At 46.1% G+C, this 25,988-nt stretch overlaps 1 protein-coding gene across 1 annotated transcript in view; it reads left to right on the top strand.

Moving 5' to 3' along the window:
• Positions 1–25,988, top strand: part of AK8 (adenylate kinase 8) — a 139,003-nt gene that overhangs the window by 16,101 nt on the left and 96,914 nt on the right. The window contains exons 4-5 of the mRNA XM_029062243.2: positions 705–818; positions 18,446–18,514. Coding sequence (XP_028918076.1) covers positions 705–818; positions 18,446–18,514 — 183 coding nt within the window. The remainder of the gene's footprint in view (positions 1–704; positions 819–18,445; positions 18,515–25,988) is intronic.

The raw sequence follows: 25,988 nt of genomic DNA, 5'->3' as shown, positions 1-25,988 counted from the left end.
GCAACAGATAGAGACAGTCCCTGCCGTTTGACGGGCTTACAGTCTAATCGGGGGAGACGGACAGACAAGAACAATGGCTATAATTATATTTATTTGTATTGATGCCTGTTTACTTGTTTTGACATCTGTCTCCCCCCTTCTAGACTGTAAGCCCAGTGTGGGCGGGGATTGTGTCTCTATTGCTGAATTATACTTTCCAAGCACTTAGTACAGTGTACTGCACACAGTAAGCATTCAATAAATACGATTGAATGAATTAATGAACTCATCTCTAAAATGGGGATCTAGTCCTCTTTTCTCCAGTTTAGACCCTGAGGCCCATATGGGACAGGCACTGTGTCCAAACCGATTATCTTGTATCTACCCAAGCTCTTAGTACAGTGCCTGGCACATAGTTAGCCCTTAACAAGTGCCATGAAAAAGAGATGCAGAGGGTGACTGATGCAATTCTCTAGTTTACTCCCTCTTTCTGCTCCTGATTAAGGATTAGAATCATGAAGCTGAAAGAGATATCAAGAGGTCACCAACGCCTGTCCCCAGCTCCCAAGCAGGGTTCAATCTAAACCCTCTCAGGACAGTTTTTCTCGATGAATAATAGTATAAAAAAGGTTTGTCTGGTGGGAACTACATGAAGCAAGATGTTTATCATGACCTGAACAATGATCTGAAGGTTTTCCTTTTCTTCATTCTCTCTCTCTTTCTAGGCAATGTGGCTTTGTAAGCATTTGAATGCCTGCTTCATCAATCTAGCAAATTTGTCAAGGAATGAATTTTCCTTCCTGGCAATGGAAGTAGCGGAAATTCAGAAGAGGAACCAGGTATGGATGCCCCTTCCCCTGAACTAACTCTGGCCACCTCAGGAGGCCCCACCCTGGAGTTGCTTGTAAGGACTGTAAACTGGTTATAGACAGGGAACATCTCTGCTATTTCTGTTGTACTGTACTCTTCCAAGTGCTTAGTACAGTGCTCTGCATATGTAAGAACTCAATAATAATGAGAATAATGATAATGGTATTTGTTAAGCACTTTGTGTCAAGCACCATTCTAAGCCCTGGGGTTGATATAAGATAATCAGATCGGACACGATCCCCAACCTGCACAGGGCTCTCAGTCTTAATCCCCATTTTACAACTGAGGGAACTGTGGCGCAGAGAAGTTAAGTGATTTGCCCCAGGTCACAACAGCAGACAAAAATACCATTGATTGATTGCTTGGATTTCCACTGGCCTACAGCAGTCTGCCTTTTTCTGTTTCCATTTGGATCAAATGATAGAAAACGCTGCTGCTTCTCAGCAGGAGTCAAAAGTAAGACTTTTGCACAAACTACCATGAGAGAGGAGGGAACTCTTAAGCAGTTTATTTGGGGGAGGTATAAGAAGGTGATTCCACCAATGGAGTTGGAAGAGGCTAGTTATCATAATCTCAAATAACTATTGAATTGTGGCTTGTTTTTATCAAGTAGCTCAGGATTCAGGCCCTAAATTATTTTATTCTTCAATTCCCTGAAATAGGGAGGAGGCTGGGATTACTATCTCCATTTTACAGATGGGAAAATTGAGGTTACAAGCTATTGATTATTATTATATTTAAGCACTTATTCTGTGTCAAGCACTGTTCCAAGTGCTGGGGGAGTTACAGATTAATCAGGTCAGGCAAAGCCCTTTCACACATGGTAGCTCCTATTCTAAACAGGAGGGAGGATAGGTATTGAACCCCAATTTTACAGATGAGGAGGCTGAGGCACAGGGAAGTGAAGTGAGTTGCCCAAGGTCACCCAGTGAACAAATGGTGGAACCAGGATTAGAACCCAAGTCCTCTGATTCGCAGTCCCGTGCTCTTTCCGCTAGGCCAGGCTGCTTCTGACATGACCCACTTATGTGCCAGCCTGGCCAGGGACTTGGGCATATGACATGTTAGACCGGCTTACCCATCCTAAGGTGGAGTTGATCATTAGTCGTCTGGGAAAATTTATAAATTGCTTTGAGGGGAATTTGAGAGCCATTTCCTTACACTAGGCAGTCCATACCCCATCAGAGAATGCTAGACTATAAGGTCTTCTAGACTGCAAGCTCATGGTGGACAGAGAACATGTCTGCCAACTCTACTATACTGTAATGTCCCAGTTAGCACTCAAATATGATTGATGCTTTATGAACTCTCCTAAGTAAATGGACCATTTTATCCCCTAATACAGTGGGTGGTAAATGGATAGAGGCAATAGAATCTGACTCCCTGTTTTGCTTTTTTTTTCTCATTCACAGCCCTACCTCCATCGCTGAATGCAGCTTAAAGGAAAGGCTTGTTAATTATAGGGCTCATATGTCTTTGAGGCAAAGAGCAATTCAAAAATATGACTTTGAAGCCATTTCCCCTTTGAGGACCCTCAGGGGTTCCAGCTCCCCAGGGATCCAGCTCAATCCAGATCCATTTTGTCAGCCAAGTGGGTCTGAGTTTGGGCTGCTTTATCCTAGTTGATTTGAGAGTGTAGCCCTAAGAGGGAAATCCCTTTACGGGCGTGGGCAGTAATTTGGTGGGCAATACGGCAAGTATGGGCCTGGGAGTCAGAAGGACCTAGGTTCTAATCCTGGCTCCACCACATGTCTGAGTGACCTTGGGTAAGTCACTTCACTTCTCTGTGCCTCAGTTACCTTATCTGTAAAATGGGGATAAGCATGTGAAGCCCCATTTGGGACAGGGACTGTGTCCAACTTGATTAACTTGTACCTACCTCAGCGCTTAGAACAGTGCTTGGCCCATGGTAAGCGCTTAACAAGTGTCATAATTAGTATTATTAATAAAAAACCCAAAACACAGCTTTGGTGTAGAAAGAAAATAATCATCTCAGTTTATGCTGTGGATGAGCTTTTAGGAAAAGTGCTTATTTCGTCTCATGAAGATAATTTTATTCAATTCATAAAGCTCATCTAACAAGGGGAATTTAAAAGATTCCCCCTTGGATGTAATTATTCTAATTATCAACATATTTCAAACCATTCCAAGGGTGCCTTGTTGAGGCTACTTGACTTGAAAATACTGGTGGAAGGGAAGATGAAAGGCAAAGATGTCAGGACTAATCAGGAAATGTAAAAGTCTGAGGAGTTGAGATGGGTGGCGTGTTAGTGCTTGGCGGTAAGTAGCCTGTTTGTAGAATACAAACTGCCAGGAAGATGTATCTCTAAATGTCTCTCTAAATCCTCAGGATGATTGGATTTCTTCTCTCTGGGTTTCAGTAGCAGCGCTCAGGCTGATTTTCTCCAGCTGACTTCGGTCTCTAGCCTCCTGGAAGTACTGGGATGATTCCCAATCTATAGATCAATAATACCTTGTTCAGAGCACTGTACTAAACTCTTGAGAGAGTACAGTACAACAGAGTTGAAAGACATGACCCCTGCCCACAAGCAGGTTAGACTCGCTGTACGTATGCTGTGATCTGGATGCTTCCATTAGCATCGCTTACATATGCACTAACATTCCTTCCGATATCCCATTGCACTGTGCTAACTAAACAGTCCTATGTGCACCTCTGAGCTAGGATCCTATGAGATGCCCTAAAACCTAGATGTGAGGGGCCACTCCAGTCTTTGCTGATGATTCCAGAACCCTGGATTTCTATTCGGGAATTTGGTCCTGAGCATCATCAGTCAGTGGAAAACTATTACTCTAGGAGAAGCAGCAAGGTATAGCGTGTAGAGCATGGGTTTGAAAGTCAGAAGGACCAGAGTTCTAATTCCAGCTCTGCCACTTGTCTGCTGTGGGACCTTGGACAAGTCACTTCACTTGTCTGTGCCTCCGTCACCTCATCTGCAAAATGGAGATTAAGACTGTGAGCCCCATGTGGGACAAGAGCTGTATCCAACCCATTTTGCTTGTATCCTCCCCATCGCTTAGTACAATGCCTGACACTAGTCTGCTGTGTGACCTTGGAAAAGTCACTTTACTGTGCCTCAGTCACCTCATCTGTAAAATGGGGGTTGAGACAGAGACTGATTTGCTTGTTTCCACAGCAGTGCTTAGCATAGGGCCTGGCATGTAGTAAGCGCTTAACAAATACCAGAATTCTTATCTCTAGATTGTAAACTCATTGTGGGCAGGGAATACTGTCTGTTTATTGTTGCACTGTACTCTCCCAAGAGCTTAGTACAGTGCTCTGCACACAGTAAGCGCTCAGTAATTGAATGAATGACACATAGTGAGCACTTAACAAATACCACAGTATTATTAGACTCAACCTGCAGGAAATTCCTGGTCGAGTAGATGTCGAAGCTGAGGTTTTAGAGAACCAGTGTATTATCAATCAGTGAACCAATGTATTACCAATCGATCAATCGTTCAATTAATGTTTCTTATTGTTCACTCACTGTATGCTCAAAGTACTCAGTACTCAAAGTACTGAGGGCTTAGGAGAATAATAGTAGTAATAATGATGGCATTTGTTAAGCGCTTATATGTGCAAAGCACCGTTCTAAGCACTGGGGGGGAATACACGGTGATCAGATTGTCCCACATGAGGTTCACAGTCTTCATCCCCATTTTACAGATGAGGTAGCTGAGACACAGAGAGGTTAAGTGACTTGCCCACAGTCACACAGCTGACAAGTGGCAGAGCAAGGATTAGAACCCATGACCTCTGACTCAGTAGAGTAGATAGGATTGCTGCCCTCAAGGAGTTTATATTAAAATAAATTACAGTGATTATGTACTTAAGTGTTGTGGGGATGGGGTGAATATCAAAGTGTTTAAGGAAAATAGGCCCTAATAAATAGGTGACACAGAAGGGAGGGCAAATGGGGTAAGTTGAGGGCTTAGGGGAGATCTCTTGAAGCAGTCGGGCTTTGAAGATGGGGAGAGCGATGGTCTCTCCAATATAATAATAATAATAATTGAAGTATTTGTTAAGCGCTTACTATGTTCCAGGTATTGTACTAAGACCTGGGGTGGATTCAAGCAAATTGGATTGGACACGGTCCCTGCCCCACATGGGGCTCACACTTTAAAACCTCATTTTACAGATGAGGTAACTGAAGCCTGGAGAAGTGAAGCGGTTTGCCCAAGCTCACACAGCAGTCAAGTGGCAGAGCTGAGATAAGAACCCAGGTCTTTCTACCCAGCCTGTGTTCTATCCACTAGGCCAATGCTGCGTCTCATGAATGAGGAGCAATTGAATGGGAAGGGAGTTCTGGGCCAGAGGGAAGATGTCGGCAAGCAGTTGGTGATCGGGGAGCACTGGGGAGTGAATAGGAAGCCAACTCCTCCCCTGGAAGAGTGGGAAAAGGTGACCACCCCACTCCTGGAGAGAGAGAAGCAGGGGAGGCTGTGACATCTGGGGAGAACAAGGTTTCAGTGATGGCGAGGAGGAGCAGTGACTGGGGCAGGAGTAGATCAATAATGAAGGGAAGTTTTCCCATGATGGAGCGGGGGTTCCACAGGCCATTCTTGGCTGAGGCTGTGGGGAGGGCGTTGGAGGAGGGGACGATGCAAGGCGTAGGAAGGAGTTGGATGGGAGTGAGCTGGTGGGGGCCGGGCTTGGGGGAGGGGGAGAAGGGACTGCACTGGGACAGGATAACAGGGATAGGATGGGGGAGAGGGGTGTTGGCGATGGGAGGGTTGGGGGGGGTAAGATGAGGGGGATTGGCATGAGGGAAGGCAGATGAGGGGTGCTGGGCATGAGGCACAAGGATCGGGGGTGACCAAAGGGTGGGGACTGAGGGCACATGGTGGAGGTAGAGTGTAAGAGAAGGAAAAGTCCGGAGCTGCAGCAGCTGATTTGGAGAGACCAGTGACCAACACAGGTTCCTCTAGTAGGTGAAGCCTCAGCAGCTCCTAGGATGTAGATGAGAGAGTTTTCAAGTCCTTAGCTGCTAATGGGCCAACTGTGCCAGTGCTATCAGGTTGCAGTTGTGGATGGGTGAAAGTTGACATGTTGTTATCTCCTTGGTGAGTCTCTGCCCTGCTTTTTGGCAGGGTATAAGGGTTCCAGTGTACAAAGGGCTGGGGGTAGCGGGAGGACTTCTGCAGTCTCAAATCCCCGGGGCACAGATTGGGGGAGAGCGACTGAGGGAGAGGGTACCGGGGTCCTCTTACCGCCTTGAACGTGGATGGGGAATGAGGGTGCCGGTATCACCTCCCCCAGAGCAGTCCAAGATCTTTAACCCCATCTTGTATGGGGTTGTGGAGGGCCCCAGGAGGCTGGGATCTTTTCTCTCTGGTGCAGCCCCCAGCCTCTAGCTGCTGGGGTGGGCTGACGAAGACCCTCCCCCCCTTTTCTCTCTTAAAGCCCCCCATGTGCAGAGGGTGACCCTTCCCCCTGGTGTGATCCTACTCCAAGACTCATTTATTTGGTCCCTGGCTTGCCCACGGGTCACTAGGGTGGTGGGTTACCCTTCCCTCTCGTGTGACCTTAGGCCTCCGAAGTGAGGGCGAGGGGCCGGAGAGTTCGGCCTACCTTTCTTCTGGCTCAGTCCTAGACCCCTCGTACGTGGCTCCGGAGGGGTTGCCCCACCTCAGACCTCTGACTCCACCACAGCAGTCTCTCAGTCCTCTCACAGCTCGGCTGCCATCTTGAAAGTGCATGCCAAGTTTACAGATTTGTGAGGCAGAACCAGTGTGGCCTGGTGGAAAGAGTATAGGCCTGGAAGGCCTCAGATACTTCCAGTTTAATTCCAACCCCAGGCACCTGCTGGGAGACCTTGGCTAAGTCACTTAACTTCTCTGTGCCTCATCTGTAAAATGAGGATTCAATGCCTGTTCTCTCTCCTTTTTAGCCTGGGAGCCTCATGTAGGACAGAGACTGTGTCCAACTGTATCATTTTCTATCTTCACCAGTGCTTAGTACAGTGCTTGGCAAATAATAAGAGCTTAATAAATACTATTATTATTGTTATTAAGTCTACAGTTATGAGAGAGTCTAGGGGAGGAAAGGCTTTGGGTGGGAAGATGAGTTCTGTTTCGGACACGTTAAGTTTGAGGTGTCAGCGGGACATCCACGAAGAGATGTCCTAAAGGAAGGAGGCAAATGCAAGACAGTGGAGAAGGAGAGAGGTCAGGACTGGAGAGGTAGATTTGGGAATCATCCTTGTAGAAGTGGTATTCTGTATTCCACTGCCTGATCGATCCGGAAAGATCTGGGTCAGGGCCTAAAGTCGGAGGAGAAATCGTGGACAAGCTAATGGCAAGATCAGGTTCTGATGTCTGATTTTTCAGGTCAGGAACATTTAACTTGGAGATCCAGGATGGCATGTCGTGTCTTTCATGATAAATACAGTAAAGTGTATTACTTCTAGTTTTTTCCTTGAGGTTTTCAAAGTGTTTCCTCTTGCAAGTGGAAAATCAGTGCAATTGATTCAGTGACCTGCCTTGAGGCAGTCAGTTGGATATTGAGTTCCTGAGTATGATTTTACAGTCCTGGTGAGACTGAAACTCTCCCAGCCCAGGAGGTTGGGTGTGCTCGAATATAGAGAAAAGCAACAGAGAATTCCCAGCCCAAGAGATTTAGCTGCAAAAGTTTTCCTAGAAGTCACCTCCCATCTCTGTAGAATCTTTTTTTTAAAATGGTATTTAAATGCTTACTGTGTGTCAAGCACTCTAAGTCCTGGGGGAAGATACAAGTTAATCAGGCTGGAAACTGTCCCTGACCCCAAAAGGGGCTCACAGTCTAAGTAAGGACTAAGTAGGGAGAATAGGTATTGAATCCCCATTACTGAGGCACAGAGAAGTTAAATGACCCACCTAAATACAGCACGCAAGTGGCAGAGCCAGAAATAGAACTCAAGTCTTCCATCTCCCAGGCTCCTGTCCTTTCCACTAGGTCACGCTGCTTCCCTTGTCTTAGAGAAGAAAATCTAATAATAATAATAATGTTGGTATTTGTTAAGCGCTTACTATGTGCAGAGCACTGTTCTAAGCGCTGGGGTAAACACAGGGGAATCAGGTTGTCCCACGTGGGGCTCACAGTCTTAATCCCCATTTTACAGATGAGGGAACTGAGGCACAGAGAAGTTAAGTGACTTGCCCACAGTCACACAGCTGACAAGTGTTAGAGCTGGGATTCGAACTCATGAGCCCTGACTCCAAAGCCCGTGCTCTTTCCACTGCGCCATTCTTTGGTAATGAGCACCAGATCTCTCACAACTAGTCAGGAAGTTCTCTCTCAGGTGCCCGATTCAGGCAAACCGAGTCCTCTTGGCCGATCTCCAGCCCCTGTCCTTCTACCTGAACCAGTAAGTGACTGCGGAACTCTGCCAGGTTAAGATGGCTGCTCCCAAGGTCCATGTGAACCAAGGCCTTGCTTATCCCATCCATTCTTGCCTGGCTCCTGAAGGCAGCCAGGAATCCGTGGGGACTTAGGGGTGTTGGGGACGGGGGTCGGGTGCAGATCTGTGATATTGGGCCAGAGGCAGGGGCTTCAAAGTTGGAAGCGGTGGTGGCTGCTGCTTCGGGGCTGCGTCGTACTTCAGGGAGCCTGGCCCTCAACCTCCTCCCGTCCCCTGTGTCCATTCACAATCTGGCACAGAAACCATTTTGGGAACCGACGCCTGATCTCACAGGCTACCCTCTGATTAAAGGTAAACCGAACGGAAACAGAGCTCCATATCTTCCTTCCCTCAACCCTGCCTTCCCCTGACTTGCCCATCACTATGGACAGCACCACCATATTTCCTGTCTCACAAGCCCTTAACTTTGGTGTTATCCTTGACTCCTTTCTTTCATTCGACCCACGTATTCCAACCGTCACTAAATCCGGTCAGTTCAACCTTCACAACATCACTAAAATCCACCCATTCCTCTCTATCCAAACTGCTACCACGTTAATCCAAACACTTATCCTATCTTGCTTTGATTATTGTATCATCCTCCTTGCTGACCTCCCTGCCTTCCGTCTCTCCCCCATACTTCACTGTGCTGCCCCGATCATTTAGAGAAGCAGCGTGGCTCAGGGGAAAGAGCACGGGCTTGGGAGTCAGAGGTCATGAGTTCGAATCCCAGCTCTGCCACTTGTCAGCTGTGTGTGACTGTGGGCGAGTCACTTCACTTCTCTGTGCCTCAGTTACCTCATCTGTCAAATGGGGATTAACTGCGAGCCTCACGTGGGACAACCTGATCACCCTGTATCTACCCCAGCGCTTAGAACAGTGCTCTGCACATAGTAAGCGCTTAACAAATACCAACATTATCATTATTATTATTTACTACAGAATTGTTCAGTCTGTGTTTCGCCACCCCTCAAGAACCTCTAGTGGTTGCCCATCCACTTCCGCATCAAACTCCTTAAAAGCAGTCAATTCATTCATTCCTTCAATAGTATTTATTGAGGGCTTACTATGTGCAGAGCACTGTACTAAGCGCTTGGAATGGACAAATCGGTAACAGAGACAGTCCCCGCCCTTTGACGGGCTTACAGTCTAATCGGGGGAGACGGACAGACAGGAACAATAGCAATAAATAGAATCAAGGGGATGAACATCTCATTAAAACAATAGCAAATAAATAGAATCGAGGCGATGTACATCTCATTAGCAAAATAAATAGGGTAATGAAGATATATACAGTCGAGGGGACGAGCACGGTGCTGAGGGGAGGGGAAGGGAGAGGGGGAGGAGCAGAGGGAAAGGGGGGAAGAGAGGGCTTAGCTGAGGAGAGGGGAAGGGGGGGTAGAGAGGGAGAAGAGGGGAAAGGGGAGTTCAGTCTGGGAAGGCCTCTTGGAGGAGGTCAATCACCTTGCCCCCTCCTACGTCATCTCACTACTCTCCTTCTACAACCCAGCCCGAACTCTTCTCTCGGCTAATGCCAACCTACTCACTGTATCTCAGCCTCATCCATCTCACCACCCATCTCTCCCACACATCTTGCCTCTGGCTTGGAACACCCTCCCTCTTCATATCCGAGGGAGACAATTACTCTCGCCGCCTTCAAAGCCTTATTGAAGGCACATCTCTTCCAAGAGTCCTTCCCTGAGCAAGCCCTCATTTCCTTTTCTTCCTCTCCTTTCTGGGTCACCCTGTCTTTCTCCGTTTATTCATCCCCTCTCCCAGCCCCACAGTACTTATATACATATCCGTAATTTAGTTATATTATCGTCTGCCGCCTCCTCTAGACTGACCTCCTCGTGGGCAGGGAACATATCTGTCAACTAGATTGTATTGCATTCTCCCAAGTGCTTAGTACAGTGCTCTGCACACTTGTGTATGCTGTGTGACCTTGGGCAGTCACTTCACTTCTCTGTGCCTCAGTTGCCTCACTTGTGCAATGGAGATTAAGACTGTGAGCCCCATGTGGGACATGGACTGTGCCCAATCCGACTTGTTTGTATCCGCCCCAGAACTTAGTACAGTGCGTGACGCACAGTGAGTGCTTAATAAATACTCAAATTATCAATTATTAATGTTATTAATAAATACTATTGCTTGATTGATTAAGAGAGCTGTGAATCTCGCCTCCAGCCGGTTGCCAAATTAGCTGGGGTTCACCTGAAAGAGTCAGCACGTCAACATATATAGCCCCAAAGCCTCCACTGAGAGGCCCCAGCTCCTTTTCCCGAAACAAATGCAAGTCGGGGGCAAAGGGGGAAGAGGAAGGATAGGATTCCGACAACCCTGAAAGGAGTTGCTCTAATTCCTGTTCGAGTTGGTTTGGCAAGGCTCAGCCGAGTAGACCCCCTGGAAGCCGTTAGCCTCTCGTGACATGACACATCAAAGGGGGAAAGAAGACGCCAGAAGTTCCAGGGAGCAGCATGACGCACCTTTGGAAGGTGACAGACTCAAAGGCCGGGCCCACACTCCAGCAGCGGGAGGCTGCGATGCGGATGGGGGCTTTGTGGCACCCCCCCCCCCCCCATCCCACCCACCCAATGAGACCTGCCGCCTTTCAAACTTCACATTTCTTTGACTTTTCCTTTCCTCCTGTTTTACCTTCCCGGATGCTGCCTCTGAATTACTGATTTCAGGGAGAGGAAAAGAACTCTAAGAAACTGGAGTGAGAACAGCCCCAGCCCTGCTGAAGGGACAGAGCCAGGCTGGTCTCCCCTTATGTTCCCCTCCAGTATTCAGGACTGGGGTGAGCGAGGAACATTGATGGGAAGGAAGCTAAGCCAGTGGCAGGGGTGATGATAATAATAATAATGATAAATGGTATTTGCAAAGCACTTACTATGTGCAGAGCACTGTACTAAGCATTGGGATGGATACAAGCAAATCAGGTTGGACGCAGTCCCTGTCCCACGTGGGGCTCACAGTCTCGATCCCCATTTCATAGATGCGGTCACTGAGGCACAGAGAAGCAAAGCGACTTGCTTAAGGTCACAGAGCAGACATGTGGTGGAGACGGGAATAGAGCTCATGATCTTCTGGTCCTAGGCCTTTGCTCTATCCATTATAATAATAATAACGGTATTTGTTAAGCGCTTACTATGTGCCAAGCACTGTTCTAAGCACTGGGATGGATACAAGGTAATCAACTTGTCCCAAGTGGGGCTCGCAGTCTTAATCCCCATTTTACAGAAGAGGTAACTGGGGCACAGAGAAGTTCAGCTGTGTGACTGTGGGCAAGTCACTTCACTTCTCTGTGCCTCAGTTACCCCATCTGTAAAATGGGGATGAAGATTGTGAGCCTCACGTGGGACATCCTGATTACCCTGTATCTATCCCGGCGCTTAGAACAGTGCTCTGCACATAGTAAGTGCTTAACAAATACCAACATTATCAAGTGGCTTGCCCAAGGTCCCACAGCAGACAAGTGGTGGAGCCTGACTCCCAAGCCCTTGTTCTTTCCACTAAGCCACGCTGCTTCTCTCAACGTTGCTGAACACTGCACCTGCAGTGCCCGCAGCTCCATCCCGCCTCATGAGGAACCCTGCAGCTCAGCGGAGGGACCGATACCAGGAACCGAAGGTTAAAGGGTACTCATTCATTCATTTCATCATATTTATCGAGTGCTTACTGTGTGCAGAGCACTGTACTAAGCGTTTGGGAGAGTACAATATACAGAGAAGCAGCGTGGCTCATTGGAAAGAGCCTGGGCTTCGGGGTCAGAGGTCATGGGTTCGACTCCCGGCTCTGCCACTTGTCAGCTGCGTGACTGTGGGTAAGGCACTTCACTTCTCTGTGCCTCAGTTACCTCATCTGTAAAATGGGGATTAACTGTGAGCCTCACGTGGGACAACCTGATTACCCTGTATCTACCCCAGCGCTTAGAACAGTGCTCTGCACATAGCGCTTAATAAATACCAACATTATTATTATTATTATTATACATCCCCTGCCCATGAGGAGCCTATAGTCTAGAGGGGGAGACAGATATGAATATAAATCACAGATTTGTACATAAATGCTGTGGGGCTGGAAGTGGAGGAAGAATGAAGAGAGCAAGTCAGGGCCTCACAGGAGGGAGAGGGAGAAGAGGGAACTGGGCATTCTTGGGTGGCGTTGTCTGTTATGTCTTTAGGAAGTCAGCTTTTGGCTGTCCTTTACTCGTCCCTTCCCATTTCTCCCAGTTAGGGTTGTTGCCTGTCTGGGCTGTGACCTTGGGCAAGTCATTTAGTTACCTCATCCATAAAATGACTTGGGTTCTAATCCCGGCTCTACCACTTGTCTGCTGTGTGACCCCGGGCAAGCCGCTTCACTTCTCTGTGCTGCAGTTTTCTCATCTGTAAAATGGGGATTAAGACTGAGCCCTGGGTGGGGCAGGGACTGTGTGCAACCCAACTATATTATATCTACCCCACCACTTAGTACAGTGCTTGGTACATAGTAAACACTAACAAGTGCCACATTATTATTATTAATTTTATTATTATTGCCTCTGTAAAATGGGGTTGAAGACTGTGAGTCCCATGTGAGACAGGTACTCTGTCCAACCCAATCTGCTTGTACCCAACCCAGCACTTAGTACAGTGTCCAGCACATAGTAAGCGCTTAACAAATACCATTAAAAAAGAGGGCAATGAAAGATATATGGCCAAGACGGTATCCCTCCTACAGAGAGTATTCGTACATCTCCAGTTGTGCTTAATCCTTCCAGAAGGCATCCCCACTAGGCAAACGTTTCTAGTTCTAAAACAAAGCATTAGAAATGAAACACCAAATGGGCACCAAATTGTCAACACGCTAGCACGATGAATGTGCGACATGTGAAATCCAGTTGTTGAAGTGAGAAAAAGGGGCCAGGTGGGGATGAGGCCCCTCCCCACTGTCATAATAATAATATTAAGGGGCTCAGTGGATAGAGCCTGGTCCTGGAAGTCAGAAGGACCTGGTTCTAATCCCAGGTCTGCCACATGTCTGCTGTGTGACCTTGAACAAGTCACTTAACTTCTCTGGGCCTCAGTTACCTCATCTCATCTGTAAAATGGGGATTTAGAGAGTGAACTCATGTGGGACAGGGACTTTGTCCAGTCTTAATGACATGTATAGATCAGGACTGGGCACATGGTAAACACTCAAGTGCCATAATTATTATTACGATATTTGTTAAGCACCTACTGTGTGTCAAGCCCTGTTCTAAACACTGGGGTAGACACAAGCTATTCAGTTTGGACAAAGTCCCTATCCCACATGGAGCTCACAGTCTAGATAGGAGGGAAAACAGGTGGGAGCCTCTTAAGTGGAGCAATCTGGCTCTGGGACACCTGAATGATCATTCCATCCACATGGGTGGAATCTAGAGCCAACTGAGTCAAGAATTTTTCTTTAGGAGCAGAGACTATGTCTGCTAATTCTGTTGTACTCTCCCAAGTGCTTAGTGTAGTGCTCTGCACATAGGTGCTCAATAAATAGCATTGACTGATTCTAAAAATTATATTTGTGGATGGGATGATTTCAATTTTGGGCATGCCATTGGTCAGAGTTGATTGAAAGTTTTAGAAGATTTCTTGCTTCTCTGGTGCTTTCTGATCTCTAAGATCAGTCTCCCCTGCTCCCGATAATTCTCACCTGGATGGTCTTGAAAACATTTCTCCCACCGGGAGTACCATGAACAAGAATTTGCTTTCTTGGCTTGGATGGAATGTGAAGAAATGTTGTTGAAGCCTTGGGAGGATAGACTGCCTGGCTGTTAGTGTAGTTGAGTGAAACTTGTAAATCAATAAACAGTATTTATTGAGCTACTCCTTCTTAATTCCGCTAGTTATCGTGTAGCCTGTCCAACATACGTAAGATCCTCGAGGACAGAGACCATGTCTTCCATTTTTATAGTATGCTCCCTAGCGCCTAGTATAGTGTTCTGTGTACAATCAATGCTCAGTAAGCACTGATGTTGCTAATGTTGATCCGCTCTTGTTTTGCCAGTCTCTGAACTCTGTAAGCTCCTCTTCTCTGGGGGCCCTTCTACATGTTGGCATCTTTTTGGTTTTGCCATTTCTGCCGCTCTGCATGATCTTTTTTTAAGGTATTTTTTAAGCGCTTACTATGCACCAAGCACTTGTTCTAAGCGCTGCACTAGAGACAAACTAATCAGGTTGGACACAGTCCCTATCCCACCTGGGGCTCCTAATCTTAATCACTGTTTTACAGATGACGTAACTGAGGCCCAGAGAAGTGAAGTGATTTGCCCAAGGTCACACAGCAGACAAGTGGTAGAGCCAGGATTAGGACCCAGGTCCTTCTGACTCCCAGGCCCATGCTCTATCCACTAGGCCATGCTGCTTCACCTGCTCAGGTCGCGTCATCCTGAGCACTGTCAGTCGAACGTCTGGCGGCGAAGTGATCCAAGGAGTGCGTGACAGGGCATAGCCAAGTAACTCTGGCATTTTTATTTTGCTACATCATTAGAATCCAAGTGTGACCTTGTGGATAGAGCCACAGGTTTGGGAGTCAGAAGGACCTGTGTTCTAATCCCTATCCTTAAAGAGTTTGCAATCTAGTAGGGGAGATGGTCATTAAAATAAATTACAGATAGGGGAAGCAGCAGAGTATAAATGCTGTGTGGGTGGAGTATCAGCAAGTTTGGAGGCTACAGACCCATTGCAAGGATGATACAGAAGGGAGGGATCTTGACTCTATTTATTGCCATCGTTCTCGTCTGTCCGTCTCCCCCGATTAGACCGTAAGCCCGTCAAACGGCAGGGACCGTCTCTATCTGTTGCCGACTTGTTCATCCCAAGCGCTTAGTACAGTGCTCTGCACATAGTAAGCACTCAGTAAATACTATTGAATGAAAGGTTAGAGAGGCTTTGGGGAGGAGATAGGACTTTAGTAGGCTGGGAAGAAGGGAAGAGTGGTGATCTACTGGAGGGAGGGAGCCTCAGGCAGGAGGGAAGGCATGAGAGGGACAGGAAGGGTGATGTGTATAGGTAGGTGTTAGGGGAGCAAAATGGGCAGAGAAGATTAGTGTTGGAGAGAATGTGAGTGTAGAAAGGAGGGAGAGAACTGATTGAGTGCCTTAAAGCCGAAAGAGAGGAGTTTCTGTTTGAGGCAGAGATGGATGGGCAGCCATTGGAGGTTTCTGAGGAGTGGCAGGATGTGTGTAGAACCCTAACACTTTTTTGTTTGTTTGTTTACTGCTTAGACCGTGAGCCCCATGTGGGATTGGGACTCTCTCCAACCTGATAAACCTGTATCTACCTCAGAGCTAAGAACAGTGCTTGACCCATAGTAAGCACTTAACAAATACCATAAAACCCCACAAAAAGCACATTAAAAAAATGATACCGGCAGCAGAGTGAAGAATGGACTGGGGAGACGATAGCCTGAAGACAGGGATGCAATAGTTGAGATGGGATATAAGTGCGTGGATCAACCAGCGTCTACCACCTGAATATCCACCCCTCAGGTATTATAGTAGGCACTATGTAAAGCAATACCATTTGCTTCTAAGCAACTTATTTTTGCCCTTCATTAATATGCTAGTATTTTCAGCAAATGCACTACACGTGTCCCTCACAGAGGACCTGCGATATGGGGTATCTGCTGTAGGATGAAAGGACTGCCCAAAGTCAGGGGATGAAAAAAGGCGTAGGCCTCAACTACTTCTCTCATTAGACCTTTTATTTTGCTAGAGAAGAGCCAGCTGTCTCATATTGCAATCCCGTAGGCAAATTTCAGACCACTGGTCAACTGAGCTGGGAGAGTCCATTGAGCAGACAGTGGCCCAGGGCTCACTGCCCTCCTGGTGTGAGCCCATCCTCTAGACTGTAAGCTCGTTGTGGGCAGGGAGTGGGCATGCTTAGTGTTGTATTGTGCTCTCCCAAGCACTTAGTTCAGTGCTCTGCACACATTAAGTGCTCAATAAATACGGCTTACTGACTGACAGGAACTCCCAAAAGTCCATCAAACGTCTACCTCTCCCAGTTTTTCTTCAGCGGTACCATTTACCCGAACAGTGAGAGAATGGATCTCTAGGGACATCCTAAGGCACGGGAGAAGCCACAAAGGGGGGCATTGTGGCCCAGAGCCCCTTCCTTCCACTGCCTGGAGGCTTAATGTCAGCCCTGGTTGGATGTAACCGGGATGGTGTTTCTGCGTGGCACCCCTGGCATCTGCATGGGCCGTAATTATCTTCAGCCTGAACTAAGTGGGTCTGGAAAAATTGATTCTTTATAATCCAATGTTATGTGACTGGTAGTAGCGTCTCTCCCTTGGTTCGCATACCTATTCTTTCTTCCGTTACACTGTTTTAAGATAGATTGACTGATCAGTCATTGCTAGGATTCCCGTTTTTTTCTTTTTTTAAAGATCAGACACACACACACACTCCCTCCCCCCGCCAAATAACCACTACCCAGCTCCATTTTTCTCCATGATTTGAAAGAAAAAAACTGCCACTAGAACAGTCCATCAGCTCCTTCCTTGAAGACTCTGGCAGTATTATTGTCTAGACCTCCTGATGTGTGGTGTTCAATTTTTCAAAGCTTTCCTTTACTGTAACCACAGCACTATTCAAAAGAGAGCCCTTATTTCTCACAGTCTCCACTGCATCGCTCTTATTTATCCTTCTAGGTAAGGAGTATATCAATAGTTCCAGCTCTGATGGTTTTTCTCTTCTATGTACATCAGTGAATGTGTTTATTAGCCACATTAAAGAGGTCAGAAGCAGTCTTCAGTGGAGGTAGGAGGCAGGTCCAGCTGAGGGCCCTGTGTTAATCCCAAAGTACCTGCTAAGGCCAATATGCCTGATTGGAACAAATTCTAGCGTAAAGCATATGTAGTAATAATGATGACATTTGTTAAGCGTTTACTATGTGCCAAGCACTGTTGTAATATATACAGTCCTTTGGAATCCAGTCTTGAAAAACAGCATGGCCTAGTGGATGGAACACGGGCCTGAGAGTCAGAAGGACCTGGGTTCTAATTCTGGCTCTGCCACTTGTCTGCTGTGGGACCTCAGGCATATCATATCTCTGTGCCTCAGTTCCCTCTTCTGTAAAATGGAGTTTAAGACTGTGAACACTATGTGAGATATGGGGTATGTACAACCTGCTGGTCTTGTATCTACACCAGTGCCTAGTACAGTATGCCTGGCACTTCATAAGTGCTTAACAAATACCATAAAAAATCAATTAGTGGTTTTTATTGAGCACTTCCTGGGTGCAGAACACTGTTCTAAACACTTGGGAGAGTATAATATAATAGATTTGGTAGACACAATCCCTGCCCTCAAAGAGCTTAGAATTTAGTGTCCTGAAGTATCAGGACAGTGTCAGTGTCAGGACATGGGTGAGGGGTTGGCGGTGAGATAGATGAGTTTGAGGCACAGTGAGTAGGTTGGTATTAGAAGAGCGAAATGGGCAGGTTGGGTTGTAGTAGGAAATCAGGGTGGTAAGGTAGGAGCGGGGAGAGCTGATTGAGTGCTTTAAAGTTGACAGTAGTTTCTGTTTGATGTGGAGTGGTTGGACAACCCCTGGAGGTTCTGGAGGAGTGAGAAAACATGACCGAAAGTTCTTGGAGATAAATGATCCGGGCGGCAGAGTGAATGAAGTGTTCACAGGATTTGGGAGGGTCAGAAGGTAGGGAGGCTGATGCAGTCATCAAGTCGAGATAGAATAAAAGCCTAGATGGATTAATGTAGTAACGGTTTGGATGGAGAGGATAGGGCGGGTTTTAGCGATGTTGTGAAAGTTGAACCGACAGGATTTGATGATAGATTGAATATGAGGGTTGAATGGGAGAGGTGCGTCAAGGACAATGCCAAGGTTCTGGGCTTGTGAGACAGGGAAGAGGGTGGGGATCTTTCCCAGTGTGGGCTTAGCCCTCTCCAGCTGCACTGGGATTGATCCTGGGGCCAGCCTTTTGGAATAGGGAAAGTGATTTCAGCTCTCCTACCTTTGAAGCTGCATTTATTTTTGATTTTCAAGCATACCTGGCTGGTTTCACACTGTTTGGGGGTTTGGAGAGCATTTAAGTATTTTAAAAAGCATTTCAACTCACCTTTAACCATGAAGCCCCACTTGTTAAAATTTCTTCTGAACTGAACTGTGAATATTCAGCCCTTAATTTTGGGTGTGTGGTGTTTTCTTTAGGAAATCCCCAACGAGCTGTGGGCCAAACTGATCCAGGAACGTCTGTCAAGCGACGACTGCATCAAACGAGTAAGAATCGCTCCTAAGAGGGCTGGTGGATGTTTCCCTCTACATAGCTGCTCCCTCCTCCCCCCACATCACGGGTAGTTAGCATTCCGGTGCCAGAGTGAAGCAGTGAATAGGGGGTGCCAGTCCACAGGGTGGGCTGGGGGCCGGATTATTTGTCTGAACATCAGCGGGGAGGTCTACAAGCTTTATTAATAGAATAAAGGGGAATGGGCACATATGCTAATCTTCCAGCTCCCTGAGCTGATCAAAGGCAGAGCAAGGAGCGCTTTGCCGATTGCCTGAGGCAGGCTTGCAGAGCGATTGTGGACAAAACAGATAAACAGAAACCAAATAAAAATCAAGACATTGACTTTGGATTTCACCTTTTTGGGGGTAGCGGGGAAAGTCTGAATGCTTTTCCTCGCTTTCACCATTGAGAACGTACATCCAGTAGAAAGCTGGTTATCCAAACGAACCAAGGCCAAAAGATTCACAGAACGGCAAAAATTTCAAATTTTAATCCGTTAGTCACACTAGCCTACGTGTTCCAATAATGGGTTTTCTGCAACATCTCTATTCTTTTCCAAGAAAGATTTCCCAGTGACTGAGGTGTTTCGGAGGGCATTGATATTCACCTGCGGTTAGGGTTGTTTAATTGTGGCTTCTAAGCTCTATGTGCCAAGCATTGTACTACGCACTAGGCTAGATGTAATGTAATCAGATACAGCCCCTGCCCAACTCGGGGCTCACAGTCTAAGGCAGAGAGAGAACAGGATTTGAATCCCCATTTTACAAATGAGGGAACCGAGGCCCAGAGAAGTATCTTGCCGAAGGTCACACAGCAGATTAGTGGTAGAGGTCAGATTAGAACTCAGGTCTCCTGACTCTCTGGCCTGTTCTCTTTCCCCTAGGCCATGCTGGTTCTTTCTAAGGATGGAGTTACTCTGCAGAGCACTTTGTATGGGTGAAAACCAAGAGCTTGGACTCGAAGTTCCACCCCTGTAGGAAAATAGGAAAAGGTGCCATGACAGTCAAGCTGACTTTCTCAAAACCAGCCATCGTGTCACAAGGCTGTTGGGTGCCTTCTAGGTTTACACCACAATTGGATTATATTCCTTGAAAATGTTGTATCATGGAGTAGACGTAACCTAGGGGAAAGAGCACAGGCCTCTGGGCCCTTAATTCTAATCCCAGCTCTGCCACTTGCCAGCTGTGTGACCTTGGGCAAGTCACTTAACTTCTCTATGCCTCAGTTCCCTCGTCTGCAAAACGGGGATTCAATATCTGTTCTTCCTCCTACTTAGATTGTGACTATCTTGTATCTACCCCAGAGCTTAGTACAGTGCTTGGCACATAGTAAGCACTTAAGAGATGCCATTGTTGTTGTTATTATTACTATTTGAGTTTGTCTGTTAACTTAGATGTTATGAATTGAATCTGTTGCAGAAACTCTAGGAAAGAAATGTGAAATTCCTTGTACTGTATACTGCTTGATTGCTCACCTGTTTCCATGGTTTCGACTCCCACCTCTATGTTGATGACTTCCATGCCTACCTTACTAGCTCACACCTCTCTCCTCTTCAATCCCACATTTCCTTCTGCTTCCTGAACATCTCTAAGTGGATGCCCTGCTGCCACCTCAAGCTCAATATGTCTAATACTGAACTTCTCATATTCCCTCCCAAATCCTCTCCTCCCCCGACTTTCCTATCACAGGAAAGTCTCTAGACGGTAGTTCGTTATGGACAGGGAAAGTGTCTCCTAATTTTGTTGTATTGTATTCTCCCAAGCACTTAGAACAGTGCTCTGCACGTAGTGCTTCCCAAGCACTTAGAACAGTGCTCTGCACATAGTAAGTGTTCAGTAAATATTGATTGATTACTTAACCCTGGCACCTTTTCAGTCTCTAAATTCTGTAGATTTATTCTTGACTCCCTTGTTCGTTCAATCCATTGCCAAATCCAGTTCGTTTTGCCTCCATAATATTTCAGGATCTGTCCTTTTCCTCTCCATCCAATGAGCACCACACTGGTCCAGGCATTTACCTTCTTCCCTTCACACCTCCCCCCACCCTCTGCCGCCCCCAGCTTGGCTACTACATCAGCTTTCTCACTGGTCTCCCTGCCTCCAGTCTCTCCCTTCTCCAGACCATTCTGTGCTCTGCTGCTCAGACCATTTTCCTAAAATGTCCTGTTAATGTCTACCCATTCCTTATAAACCAGAAATGGTTGTCCATTCCTCTCTGTGTCTGTGGAGAAGCAGCGTGGCTCAGTGGAAAGAGCACGGGCTTTGGAGTCAGGGCTCATGAGTTCGAATCCCAGCTCTGCCACTTGTCGGCTGTGTGACTGTGGGCAAGTCACTTAACTTCTCTGGGCCTCAGTTCCCTCATCTGTAAAATGGGGATTAAGACTGTGAGCCCCACGTGGGACAACCTGATTCCCCTATGTCTACCCCAGCGCTTAGAACAGTGCTCGGCACATAGTAAGCGCTTAACAAATACCAACATTATTATTAACATTATTAAAAGAAACTCCTGACCTTTGGCTTTAGGAACGTAATTAGCATTTTTCCTCTTATCCGCTCTTTTCTCCCATTACGACCCAACTCAACCTCTTTTTATTCATTCACTCAATCGTATTTATTGAACACTTACTCTGTGCAGAGCACTGTACTAAGCACTTGGGAGAGTACAACGCAACAGTAGACACATTCCCTGCCCACAATGAACTTACAGTCTAGAGGGGGAGACAGATGTTAAATAAATTACAGATATGTACATAAGTGCTGTGGGGCTGGGAGGGGTCTTCATTATTCTCAAGATGATGTATGGTACCCTGTTCTTATCTCAGTCAATGGTATTTTTTGAGTGCTTACTGTGTGCAGAGCACTGTGCTAAGTGTTTGAAAGAGTGCAATTCAATAGAATTGGTAGTAAAGTACTACCAGGACAGTGCTCTGCACACAGTAATCACTCAAAAAATGCAATGGATTGATAATAATCTCTTCCAAGTCCAGGGTCAGCAAGCTAGCTATGCCGTCTTTTTTTGTCTGCATCCCTATGGTGTCATGGCCTCAAGGAGTGAGCACCTATAAACCTCAGTATGAGATATGATAATAATAATAATAATAATTATGGCATTTGTTCAGTCCTTACTCTATGTCAGGCACTGTACTAAGCAGTGTACCAAGCAAATCGGGTTGTGCACAGTCCTTGTCCCCTGTGGGGCTCACAGTCTCAGTCCCCATTTTACAGATGAGGTAACTGAGGCACAGAGAAATGAAGTGACATGTCCGAGGTCACAGAGCAGATAAGTGGCAGAGCTGGAATTAGAACTCATTACCTTCTGCATCCCGGGCCCGTGCTCTATCCAATATACCGTGTACCCCTTGAGATTCAACCAGCACCCTCTGGTTGACAAACACAGCTCTTCCATTCATTTAATGGGGATTCAAAACTTGTTCTTCCTCCCTTTTAGACTGTAAGCCTCATGTAGAGCAGGCACTGTATCCAACCTGCTTATCATGTATCTACCCCAGCACTTAGTATAGTGCTTGGCACATAAATACCAAATTATTCAGGGGCTTTTATTAAAAGATGGAGAATGCTACAAAAGAGCATCTTTTCTCAGACAACTTCAGCAGTCTTCCCCATCTTAAAATTGACCCCTTTCTCGTTTGCCTTTTAAGAGGGTTTCTCCTCTCTCTCTCTCATCACTGGAGAATCGAGACCGTCATTTTAAAAGGAATAAAGAGGTGGGGAGAACGCCTAAGTGGCTGGAAATGGTTGGCAGTTTCCTGTACAAAATGCTCTAGGCCTTAATCCATAATTTATCTTGAATTTGCCTAGTAGAATTAAACTTTTGCATTGCAAATCACTATGCTTGAATTATTTGGGTCTGCCTTGTGTCTTTCACAGCCCTTTAAAGTTGAGTTTTTTTTGTTTTTTTGTTTTTTATTCACCAGCGACAGATACCCATCCCATCAGGCTAAATATCTAGCCTTATTTATTTCATTTACATAAATGTATCGAATTCGTCCTGGACTGTATCCCCTTGGTATAGTTGCAGAACTGGAGTTGAAAGCCCCTCTCTACCCAGTTCTACACATCAGCTAGTATTTTGAATTCAACACATCAAGAGCTATTGGATTATCACCAGTCATCAATAGAGCTGGTTGGATTTTTTAAAATAATATTTAAGTGTTTACTATGTGTCAGGCCTTGGGCAAGTCACTTGACTTCTCCGAATCACAATTCCCTCATCTTTAAAATGGGGATTGAGACTGTGAGCCCCACATGGGACAGGGACTGTGTCCAGTCCGATTTACTTGGATCCACCCGATGCTTAGTACAATGCCTGGCACAAAACACTTAACAAATACCATAATTATTATTATTATTTGGTCACTGTACTAAGCTCTAGATTAGATGCAAGCAAATCAGGTTGGACCTGGTCCTTGTCTCACATGGGGCTCACAGTCTTAGTCCCCATTTTTACAGATGAGGGAACTGAGGCACAGAGAAGTTAGGTGACTTGCCCAACGTCACATAGCAGACAAGTAGTAGATTTAGAACTGAACAGAGGGAGAAAAATAGAAGGAAACTGCCATCTGTTCCCAATAACACTTAAGGAATCCCTCACTAGGGAGACTCAACACCAAGTAGGTGCTCAATAAATGCCACTAATTGACGGATTAAAGCCGCAGTGGAAACTCCTTTCAGTCCCTTAGCCCTGCTCCCCTTCACCATCCCGGAGAGAGTCCATTTTCACTTTCACACCTGACTGTTCTATTTCCGGGCCCTGGTGTGACAGTCCTTTGCTGGGCGCTTGGTTTGGACTACTGCATCGATACAAAAAAAAAACCCAACAACAACAAAAACCCCCCAGAACCCCTGTCTATTTTTGGTCTTGCCTTCAGGTGCTTGAATAAGGAGCAGCTCGTCTTCGGGAAAGGGACGGGGCCTATCTGTCCGACTTGATGGTAGTCAGAGCCATGCCAAGGATATGGCAGGTGTGACATTCAGAGGGCTAGATTGCCTCAGAAATCAGCACTAGGAAATTCTGGCATGAACACTTAAAAGCAGGACATGGAAAAATGCATGTTTGAGGAGTTCTGCCTGCGCTCTTCTAACTAGCTCTGAGCAGATCCTTTCGTGCTCCAAGCAAGAAAGGGCCAAGCAGTACAAGAAAGTAGCATGGCTTACTGGAAAAATCACAGGCCTGGGAGTCAAAGGACTTGGTTTCTAATCCTGGCTTTGCCACCTATCTGCTGTGTGACCTTGGGCAAGTCACTTTACTTCTCTGGGCCTCAGTTACCTCATCTGGAAATGAGGATTGAGACTGTGAACCCAGTGTGGGATGACAGGGACTGTGGCCAACCTGATTTGCTTGTATCCACCTCAGCACTTAGTACAGTGCCTGGCACATAATAGCACCTAACAAATACCACTGTTATTTTTAGTATTCTCTGTGCCTCAGTTTTCTCATCTGTAAAATGGGGATTATATCCTCCTCCCTCCAACTTGGACTGAGCCCTATGTGCATCCAACCTGATTATCTTCTATCTACCTTAGCACTTAGAACAGTGCCTGACACATAAAAAGTGCTTAACAAATTTCATTTTAAAAAAAGCAGACAGGCATCTCCAGAGCAGCCCTGATTGGCTCCAACTATTGCCCCAGGCACTAACCCTTGAGATTTCCCCAATTTTCCGATGGGCCAGTCTGGTCATTCAATAGTATTTATTGAGCGCTTGCTATGTGTAGAGCACTGTACTAAGCACTTGGAATGGACAAATCAGCAACAGATATAGTCCCTGCCCTTTGACAAGCTTACAGCCTAATCGGGGGAGGCCTGAGTGTTCATTCCTTGCACCAAACTCAGGTCAGAGAGGGTGTCTTGGTCCCTGTAGGTTGGGAAAGGGTTTATATAAGCAACAGGAGGAGAAGCAACTATCAGTCCTTGTGAGCCCCAGCCTTTAGTACCAGCCATCACAGCACGCTTAGTAAAGCACTCTGCACCCAGTAAACACTCAGTACATTTGTTGCTTACTAAGTAGACTTGGACCATCCAAGCCATTCCAGGTCTGGCCTAACCATTCATCTAATTTACCGGTAGAAAATTGAAGCATCCTTCTTTGACCACCCAATTTTGGTGATACTGATAGGAGGGGCAAGATTATAGGTAGCTCAATGAGCCATAAATTTAAATTTCAAGGGAATCCCAGGGCTTCACAGGACCAAAGGCTCACACTAAATTAGGTTTGTAATTGAGAAGCAGTTTGGCCTAGTTGAAAAAGTTCAGGCCTGGGAGTCAGAAGACTTGGGTTCTAATACCAACTCTGCCTCTTGTCTGCTGCGTGACCTTGGGTAAGTCACTTATCTTCTCTGTGCCCTTTGTCTGAAAAATGGGAATTCAGTACCTGTTCTCCCTCCTAATAACTGTGGTATTTGTTAGGCATTTACTATGGGCTAGGCACTGAACTAAGAGCTGGGGTTAGATACAAAATAATCGGGTTGGACACAGTCCCTGTCCACATAGGGCTCCCAATCTCAATCTCCATTTCACAGATGAGGGAACTGAGGCACAGAGAAGTTAAATGACTTGCCCAAGGTTATAGAGCAGACCAGTGGTGGACCTGGGATTAGAACCCAGATCCTTCTGACTCCCAGTCACTATCCACTGGGCTGTGCTCTTACTTAGGCTGTGAGCCCTGTGTAGGATCTGGTGATCTTGTATCTTGTACCCTTGTGTTTAGTACAGTGCTTGGCACATAATAAGCACTTAACAAAAAGACACAGTTATTTGGAACAAATAATGTCTAAGAAAGTAGAGATGGGTAGGGTTTGGGGAGGAATATTGCAATTTTAGTTCACCGGCATCTTTAATACTGTTATTTCGATGTAATATAATCCCTCTGAGGTATTTCTTTGAGGTGACCGTTGACTGAGTTGACGGAAGGAGCATTTTAATTAAAATATTAAAATTAGGAACGGTTTTAACTGTGCCAAAGATGACCAGTTAGTTATTCCTGTGAGATGAGTTCTGGCTTTCAGGTTTTTTCTTTCTTTTTTAAATGGTATTTGTTAAGCACTTACTATGCATCAAGTACTGTTCTAAGCACTGGGGTAGATACAAGATAACCTGCTGGGATATTTTTCATGTCTCAGTTATTTCAGGCTCTTCAGTTTCATTCATATCTTATTTATTGGGAAACAGGTAGACTACCATTTCTGGTCCCTACAACTCTGGCACAGTAAACCATACTTCTCTTAGTACTGTCAACATGATTCAGTGAGAACCAAGGTCCGGGTTTTGGAGTAGCCATCAATCACCCTACTTAACCTTGACGTCTGGCTCAGCAGAGATTGCCAGACTCTTCCCCTTTCTTCTCTCACCCTGCACAAGCCACATTTTATGAAATGAGAACCACCTCATACAGTGCTGGAAAATAGTCTTCCGTTTGAGTACAAGGTAACTCCATTTTTCTTACTCTTT

The sequence above is a fragment of the Ornithorhynchus anatinus genome, chromosome 4 (assembly GCF_004115215.2).
Source record: "Ornithorhynchus anatinus isolate Pmale09 chromosome 4, mOrnAna1.pri.v4, whole genome shotgun sequence".
Lineage (NCBI taxonomy): Eukaryota > Metazoa > Chordata > Mammalia > Monotremata > Ornithorhynchidae > Ornithorhynchus > Ornithorhynchus anatinus.
Note: the sequence above shows the minus strand (reverse complement) of the source record. Positions and strands in the feature narration are given on the sequence as shown.